The sequence below is a fragment of the Haliotis cracherodii genome, unplaced genomic scaffold, assembly GCF_022045235.1.
Source record: "Haliotis cracherodii isolate W230 unplaced genomic scaffold, xgHalCrac1.p SCAF_6, whole genome shotgun sequence".
In the NCBI taxonomy this organism is placed as follows: domain Eukaryota; kingdom Metazoa; phylum Mollusca; class Gastropoda; order Lepetellida; family Haliotidae; genus Haliotis; species Haliotis cracherodii.
Genome location: NW_027266319.1, coordinates 27599971 through 27609275, shown reverse-complemented (window position 1 = coordinate 27609275; position 9305 = coordinate 27599971). Strand labels below are relative to the sequence as shown.

The 9305-nt window shown below is 43.9% G+C and overlaps 1 protein-coding gene across 1 annotated transcript; it reads left to right on the top strand.

The window, feature by feature from the left end:
* The first annotated feature begins 1095 nt into the window (after positions 1-1095).
* LOC139446077 (plasminogen-like) lies at positions 1096-8973 on the top strand. The gene is made up of 3 exons (XM_071227352.1): positions 1096-1425; positions 6136-6220; positions 8528-8973. Exons 1-3 carry the CDS (start codon positions 1096-1098, stop codon positions 8776-8778), a joined length of 666 nt encoding a protein of 221 aa, XP_071083453.1. The 3' UTR covers positions 8779-8973.
* The last annotated feature ends 332 nt before the right edge of the window (positions 8974-9305 follow it).

The window sequence follows — 9305 nt, the reverse complement described above, 5'->3', positions numbered from 1 at the left end:
AGACTGGAACTGCGTCTTTATTCCTGTAGGAAGTTTCATAGATTATTGTCTAGTGTTTAAAAGCGAGATAACGTTTCATCCTGACGTAGAAAACAACGACGTCGGACGGTGACGGAATCGTTATACTTTCAATGGGGACCATGTTAATTCTTGGACCAACACGGTGATTGTTTCATAAAATATGCGGCTGTTCATGAGATGGCTATCTCCTGTGCGGCAATTCGACTTTCTTTCCCATGTTTGCTCGAAGATACAAGCTCTGAGGGAGATTGAAACTGAACCGCTGTGTCACGGATGAAGAAAGTGAATCTGCCTCTTTCGAGTACTTACTTTTGCCATGCTTTATACTATAACACGTTCAAGGATATGGTTCTGTCTTGTCTGAATGGTAACAGGTTGTGAAGGTTCACGAAATATTCCATTCTGTATATGCCTGTTGAGCGCTTACTACTCTCCCTTACCAACAGCACTGTTTGCCGCAGGTGCACTTGCTAAGGGTTCTGGCTTGTGGTATGTCATTGAAACGAAATGGGTAGTTGGAAGATGTTGTGATCATGGAAAGTAATACCTTGAGGTCAGGGCGTATAGAGAAAACAATCAATCATTGGAAGCTGAGTAACTGTTGCATGAAGTCAGAAATCAATCAAGCCTTGTGTCATTTCACGGACCTGTTATATTGTGGCGTGAACTGATAGTCACGTTCGTTGTCTTTCTGCTATTGATGCCGTCTAGTTTACCAATGTTCTCCACAAGGAATTAAACTTTATATATTTTACCTATTTATTAAAAGTCAGTCTTGGATGCGTGCAACGATGTTCTAGGTGGATCAGAAAACGACGATCAATGACGGGTTCTCTGCGCATGGTAAGAGGCAGACCAACTCAGCGCCCTATTTCAAACATGCAGAGCCTTGAAGGCAACACGGACACAGAGTGTTTGGAGTGATATTTTCCTTCAATGATATATTTTCAAACTAATCATTGTCACAACATAGTGATGTTGTAATATCTACAAGTGAATGGAAGGTAACAAGAACGGGTTTCAGACTCAGCTTTCAAGACAAATGTGTGAACATTAATCTGAAGAAGATATAAAATGAAAACCTTTCTGACAACAATGTTGCTTGTGGAGCTGATGACAGGGTGTGGTCAGGTCACGGGGAGTCAAGTCACGGGGACATGCAGTCGAGAGGTTAACACCCCCGGGCTCCTGGCTGGCAGTAGACTCGTGGGGTCAGTCTACCTCGTGCTTCAGACCCTCACCCTACAGGACTGTGTGACGTCATGTTTGCAGCAGTCTCGCTGCGTCAGCTTGAACTTCAAAGCGGGACAATGCGAGCTCAACTACGACAACTCGACAACGGCTCCTTCTGGAATGATGTCTGCCTCTGGCTGGAACCATGCAAGCGCGTCGTATATGCCATCGGTAGGTAATAATAATTATACAAATATAATGATACAAATGACAATCATGATAATAATAAAAGTAAGCAGTGTCATTAAGCGTCAACTCTTGCAAGGTCGAGTTCCAGGGGTGTGTCAGTGTCGGACCATAATTAATGACCATTAATCCATGTGCACTGACATTTTTTATCTCCATGGAGAGAACTCAAGTGTATGTCGGATGCTAGCAATCACATGTCACCTAATCCTACCGGGTACCCATTCACTACTTGGAGATGGGACACTCATTGATCCCAGTCACTAGTTAACCTACCAGATGTAACCGCGGTCTGTAAGCATCACACCCGTGGTCCTGGGTTTCACCAAAGTGGCAAATATCTGCATCACGTCGAACTTTTCTCCCACATTAAGCTAAGACGTCGTCATATTCATGTATCGTGAACATACTGTTCAAAATGACGTTAAACCCAACGGGGTAGCTCCTAACTTGGTCACTAACATTACACTATCCGACTGTGTCCCCAGTATGGTACAGATCCACATGCCACCAAGGTACGGTAGAGAGTCACATGTCACCAGTATGGTACAGATCCACATGTCACCAGTATGGTACAGATCCACATGCCACCAGTATCGTACAGATCCACATGTCACCAGTATGGTACATATCCACATGCCACCAAGGTACGGTAGAGAGTCTCATGTCACCAGTATGGTACAGATCCACATGCCACCTGTATCGTACAGATCCACATGCCACCAGTATCGTACAGATCCACATGTCACCAGTATGGTACAGATCCACATGCCACTAGTATGGTACAGATCCACATGTCACCAGTATGGTACAGATCCACATGCCACCAGTATGGTACAGATCCACATGTCACCAGTATGGTACAGATCCACATGTCACCAGTATGGTACAGATCCACATGCCACCAGTATGGTACAGATCCACATGCCACCAAGGTACGGTAGAGAGTCACATGTCACCAGTATGACCAGGTGACGAAACGGGTTTGAAGAAACTTGAGGACAGATTAGAATAGACTGAGAATGGAATTGAAATAAAATCAGGAACAATATAGCAGGGGAAAATAATGTGGTTATCTACGGTCTATCTGATAATGTTAATGAAGGTGTAGCAGAATGTATTCTAATTGTTTGTGACATTTTGAACAGAAATTTAGTCGGGAAGCCTAGTGGTTAAAGCGTTCGCTCGTCACGCCGAAGACCCAGAGTCGATTCCCGACACGGGTACAATGTGTGAACCCCATTTCTGGTGTCCCCCGCCGTGATATTGCTGGAATGTTGCTAAAAGCGGCCTAAAATCACACTCACTTACTCACTCACTAAATCAGAGGGGTACACACAGTACGTGATCCAGACTACCACCTGTCGGACTTCCAGCCTCGGTAGCTGAGTGGGATAGATCGCTGTACTTTGAGTGCTGGCGATTAGGTGTTTCACTCTGAGAGTGTGGGTTTTAATCAGTCACACAACCCAACCCGAAACAGTTCTATAGTTTGTAATTTACTAAGAAAGTATTCTCCTAAATATAACAGATGTTACATTTGACCACTTTCTTAAAGGCACTGTCGACTCATAAAGTGACATCTTATTATTTCCACATATGATACCTCTCCCTTTAAAAATAAGTGTTTTATTCCCCAAAGCTCCTCGTATAGCTCATTTTAAAACATATTTACTTAAGATTTAGTAATCGTGTTGACATTTAATCTTTTAAAAGATTTATGAATTTAATTTTTTTAACGACAGAAAATCCTTATTTGGGACATGCTGTATCTAATTATTTTGTAAACTACACTATCTTTTTTTCTTATACAAAGTCTTAAAATCTCTCGAATCTTGAACAAATAATCGATTGTTTTACCTTAGCAGTTTCTAGCAACAAGCAACAACACACGGACTGCATACCGACCTTCTTAACACCACACAAGATGGTTTTCGTTGCCAACTCGCATCAGTTAAATTCCCCATGTGTCACACAAAACTACAGAAAAAGTAGTGAGGTTAGGTATTGGCATTGCGTCAAAATCAATGATATGTTTTGTTTTCCAAATGCAGAAATATTGTTTAAAAGCAACCATTGTAAATATGTTGCAATCAAATTCGCTACATGCTGTGTCACGTGACTATGCAGCCGGAAAATGTAGGCAAGTTCCGGACCTCACATCCGTCGATCTTAGCCGCGGTCTACGTCGTATCTTATTGTAGTGAAACATCTAACATAAACACTACTTGGTACACTATTTACTTAAGCATTAACGTAGTCATACTCTTTAATATATTCCTTTTTGAATAACTTTGAATTCTGGATAGTAAGATCCTCTGAAAGTCACACGTACATGTGGGGGCACGGGTGGCCCAGTCGTCTAAGGCGCTGCGATTCGCTGTGCAGAGTTGAGTCCCTTGGGCACGCCAGAAACCTATGATTGTGGGTTCGAATCCCGGTTTGCCCGATTATGTTTCTAGGTTTGTCAGCACCATAACCGTGCTCGTGGGTTTCACCGAAGTGGTAAACATATGAGACCTGCTTCACTTGGGGCTTTCCTCACACATTAAGCTGACACGCCGTGATAAAACTGGGATACTGTTAAAAGCGGCGTTAAACCCAACTCACTCACTCACTCACTCGTACACGTGTAATCCGTTGGCAGCCATATCGGTTTGGCCCCCATCCAACCCAAGGAGGAACTTACCCCTTTGTTAACTATCTGGATTTGTTTTGTTTGTTTGTTGTTTAACGCCGCACTCAGCAATATTCCAGCTATGACGGCGGTCTGTAAATAATCAAGTCTGGACCAGACAATCCAGTTATTGACACATAGAGCCTCGATATACGCAAATGGGATACGATCACATGAAGCAATAAAATCAGCGAGCTTGACCACACGTTCCGGTTAGAATGGGTTTATGAAGACCTATTCTACCCCAGATCTTCACCGGTCTTTTTTAAAATGTGTAATAGACCGTATACTTTCGGTATGAATAAAACATAAACTTATTGCATTACTTGAAATAGGGTTGGCCTTGCGAATAGGAAGGTTATCAATGCAAGCTTTTAACTCAGAGACCGTCCATTTGCATATTTACTAGTGATGATGTTTGATGGAACAATGGCGGCCTGATCCGTAGTGAAGAATCAAAACGCACCGGGTATGTTTAGTTGTGAAATATCGTCCCGAGACAAGAGAGTTAACTGACTATAAAAGTCCAGTTTCCACCCTTGCCGAACTAGGCTGGTATTGTGGAGTTATATTTTGACTAACGAGTCTACGCATAGTTCAATCAAAATCGCGCAAAGAAACCGAAATCCGGTTCGAAAACTGTCGTGCAGTTTTCGGTCGATTGCGGAATTTGCAAAGCATGTGCACGTTGTCAACCGATATTTCCAAATCGTTTCATGTTTTTAATCAAGGTGATCACGTGATTTGATGCATTTCGCGATGTAAGACCCGTTTTATCACAATACAGACCTTGATTATCGATCACATCGTCTTGACTGAGCGCCGCTCTTTTGTTTGAAGCAAATGCAAGTGATACGAGAGGTGGAATCTGATTGGTTTATAGGAGAGGCTTAGAAGGGACATAACTCATAATAGCCACTGGAATTCCAGCCTAGTTCGGCAAGGGTTGAAACTGGACTTTTATGGTCAGTTAACTCTCTTGCCCCGGGAAGATAGTTGTGTAATGGCGTTATTAAATACGTAAAACGTTTATAACCACCCTTTTCTTTCATATTACTATAACCATGGCATAACTGAATAATGTATGGCTCTTTACTTATTTTCAAATCGTATATGTCAGCTTAATTTCGCGAGCACGGGTATGTGGCCAGACCAAGGCAGATCTCTCAAGCGGATCCTGGTCGGTAAGGGACGGATGTCTCGGTATGGCTTCTACTGCCAAATACACCCGTGAAGGTCCGGTGTACAATGTGTCTTCAGCAACCCATACATGGCGACAAACGGGATCAGGTGGTCAGGCTCGCTAATTTGGTTGATGCATGTCATCTGCGAAGGATCAATGCTCATAATGTCAATCACTGGATTGTCTGGACCAGACTCGCATGTGTACAGACCGCTGTCATGAAGCTTGTCTATATCTGAGTGCAGCGATGAACAACAAACGAACTGGCATATCATCGCCAGAATGGACCTTGTTTTCCTATGAATGACTAAACGGCCAATTCCGTTCCCTTTACTTACATGATGCCTACATAAAGGAGTAGAGATATTGCATGGTATCCACGTTGTCCGTGTAACGTCCGATACCGCCGCTTGTAGTTCGTACAACATGACGATCCATTTTGTTTACGGTTAATAGAAATTATATGAACAGTCTGATCTCAAGAAAAAAACTATTTAAGCCGCTAGATTGGGCTGTATGATGTGATACTCACGTGAACGAGTGAAACTTACCCTGTTCCAATATGGACCCCTAAACATATTTCATTGAATCACATGGGACACTGAGGCAACATGTTTGTATTACATGGTTAGGAAATTCACAGGAACAGAATTCGTTTATGTGGATGACATTTTCGGGTGGAGACTTTAATCTCTTCACGTTACGCCTGTTTCACTAAATTGAATCTGATACAACCGATACTATTGACACTGTCTTGAGAGAAAAAAATTGACATCTACCAACGGCCCAGAAACCATGCTACGACAAAGCCTATAAATGTTGGTCTTCTTTTCAGAGACTTGTTGGTATTTGTGCGTCCAGGCCGTGCGGTGTGGACGAAACATGTAGAGACAGGGACGGAAGCTATGAATGTCAACAAGGTGATGTATAACCTGTCCTTCTGTATAAACAGACCATGCCAACATGCCCACAATAAATCACGCATATAACTCACCATCAATAACATGTCCACATTCACCACGTATATAGTGTGCGATCACTTACATGTCAATATACATCATGTATATAACATGCTTTCACTAACATGTCCACATTCATCACGTATATTCCTCGTGTGGACCCGGGGTAGAATGTATCCTCAACACCCCATTGCTGATCGTATGAGGCGACTACATTAGGCATTCCTTTTTGCCGTGGGTCGCGCCCCTTTGTCGGTGGAGGACGGTAGTCTGGTAGTTGGGGGCACTGGTTCCTGGAACTGTGTTCCTTTGCCCAACACACTACTTTGACCCTTACTTCGCCAAAACACGTGGTAAGATGGGCCGGTCTTTACAATCGGCTGGTCATGCCAAGCCCTGTGCGTAATATTGTATATGCACACGCGTGTTGTATTTTAATGTATATTTTAGTCTTGGTCATGTTTAACCTGTATGAATTCAAACTACTGGGTGTACTTTGACCCTTACTTCGCCAAAACAGGTGGTAAGATGGGCCAGTCTTTACAATCGGCTGGTCATGCCAAGCCCTGTGCGTAATATTGTATATGCACACGCGTGTTGTTTTTTAATGTATATTTTAGTCTTGGTCATGTTTAACCTGTATGAATTCACACTACTGGGTGTAATAAACTGCCTTGAGCCTTATGCCAGAAGGCGGTGACTCACGGGCCAAACTGGTGATGTTGACCTTTGTATTCTGCATGTCTCCACTTTCTTGTCATGGACTTAGACAGCCTGGCAGATATCTGGTAGATAAATACAGCTATTCAAGTCATTTTTGCTGGAGTATAACATCCCTGTATCCATGGGCAGTCCACAGTATCCTATGTATGCCGTCACAGTCGGTTAATAAGGGTCAGGTGGTCAGACTCTTGGATTTGGCTGACTGCGTGTCATTGTGATGATGACGTGCAGCTCTTTCTCCCAATCACTAGTTGGCTTGTTCTTTACCCTTTCGCCCAGCCGCGTCAAGCAAAATTAATTATTTCATTTCGATAACCCACGAAGCCAGGTCCTTTCAGAGCTTACCGTTGAAGTTCATCCGTCTAGTTACATAGTTAAACTGTGTTTACCATCCACAACTCACTTTGACGGGATAGATATCTGCATGTTTACTTTCAAAAGATGTTGATTTAGATATTGGAAAATGAAGCACTTAAAGGATTGTTTTTACATTTGCCGGTGAATGATTGAGACTGCTCACGACTCGGGACTCACCAAACTACACAGCACAGAAAGCTGACTAAGAAGGCAGGACTTATAGACCACTTATTTTCTTTGTAAATGACAACCGGGCGGTCGGGTAGCCTAGAGATTAAAGCGTTCGCTCGTCACGCCGAAGACCGGGGTTCGATTACCGACATGGGTACAATGTGTGAAGCCCATTTCTGGTGTCCCCCGCCGTGACATTGCTGGAATATTGCTAAAAGCGGCGTAAAACCATACTCACTCACTCACTCACTCACTAAATGACAACCTGTGATTGAAACGCCCACGTCTTTCCAATTTCATGGTCATCGTCACATTGTTTTTGTACCAATGGTGTACCCACGAGTATTCATTAAGACATATTAAGTCTCATGTGTTTTATTTTCCTATGTACATGTTTTAATGTCATACATTTTCTTTTTTCATATTTTAAATGCAAATCAACTGTGCAATATGTGTGAGTGAGTTGGGTTTAACGCCGCTTTTAACAGTATTCCAGTTATATCACGTTGTGTCAGCTTAATGTGGGAAGAAAGCCCGAAGTGATGCAGGCCTCAGACGTTTACCACTTCGGTGAAGCCCACGAGCACGGGTATGGTTCTGACAAACCTAGAAACATAATCGGGGCGAACCGCGATTCGAAATCACAATGATATGTTTCTGGCGTGGACGTAACTCTGCAGGGTGAATCGCGGCGCCTTAGACGACTGGGCCACCCGTTCCCCCTGTGCAATATTAATTTTCCTTGGGTTAATAGAGTCTTGTTTCCTCTTATCTCTAGCTCTAGCACTTGTTACCTCTTTTTAGGAACGTGGTCGGGAGATTTATTTCCTCTCAGGAATCATTTGATGCTGCTGCTGCTGTTGATGATGATGATCATGGTGGGGATTTAATGAGCGCTTCAGGTAGACCCGAGTTCGCACTCGTTATTACTTCAGGCGCATACAACAGATTTTAATGGAGGAGGAGGCGTCCATTTGTTATTGCACAGTCATGAACTTCGTCTGTTTTTTTTTTCAGAGGAGCTATGCTACACGACATCAGCGCTCTATCTCGGAACCCTGAGCATTACCAAGACTGGCAAGACATGTCAGAGGTGGGACACTGACATCCCACACGATCGTGTGTATTTTCCCAGGGGGATGTCACGCGGGGACCCTGCCCTAGTTGACGAGAGCAACTACTGTCGGATGCCGGGGCACACAGTGCCGTGGTGTTATACGGTGGACCCCAGCGTTCGTTGGGAGGAATGTAGCGTCCCTTTCTGTTGAGTGAGTAGGGGAGTGGGGTTTTATGTCGCCTATAGCATTATTCCAGCAATAGTACGAGGGGAAACATCAGAAATGGGGTTCTGCCTTTTTACCTATGTGTGGAATCAATCCCGGGGAGCAAACGCTTTAACCACTGGGTTATCCTCCCGCCGCCCCTTCTTTTGAGGATAGGGATAGCAGAGGTTGATGATGATGATGATGTTGGCAATTTAACGAGCGCTTCCGGTGTTGCCGATTTCGCACTCGGTAGCAGAGGTGATGTGGGCTGTGTCATGGGAGTGGGGCGGTGAGTGAGGGTGAGCGATTTGGTGGGGTGGGTAGGGGTTGTCTGGGTGAACAAAGGGATGTAAATGTGTGAGTGCAAGTGTGTGCGTGTGTGCTTGTGTGGTGAGGTTTTGTTTGTATATGTGTGTGTGTGTGTGTGTGTGCGCGCGCGCGCGTGTGTGTGTGTTGTGGTGAATGTATGTGTGTGGATGCGCTGTCTTTGTGTGTGTGTGTGTGTGTGGGGGGGGGGGGGGGAATTGTGT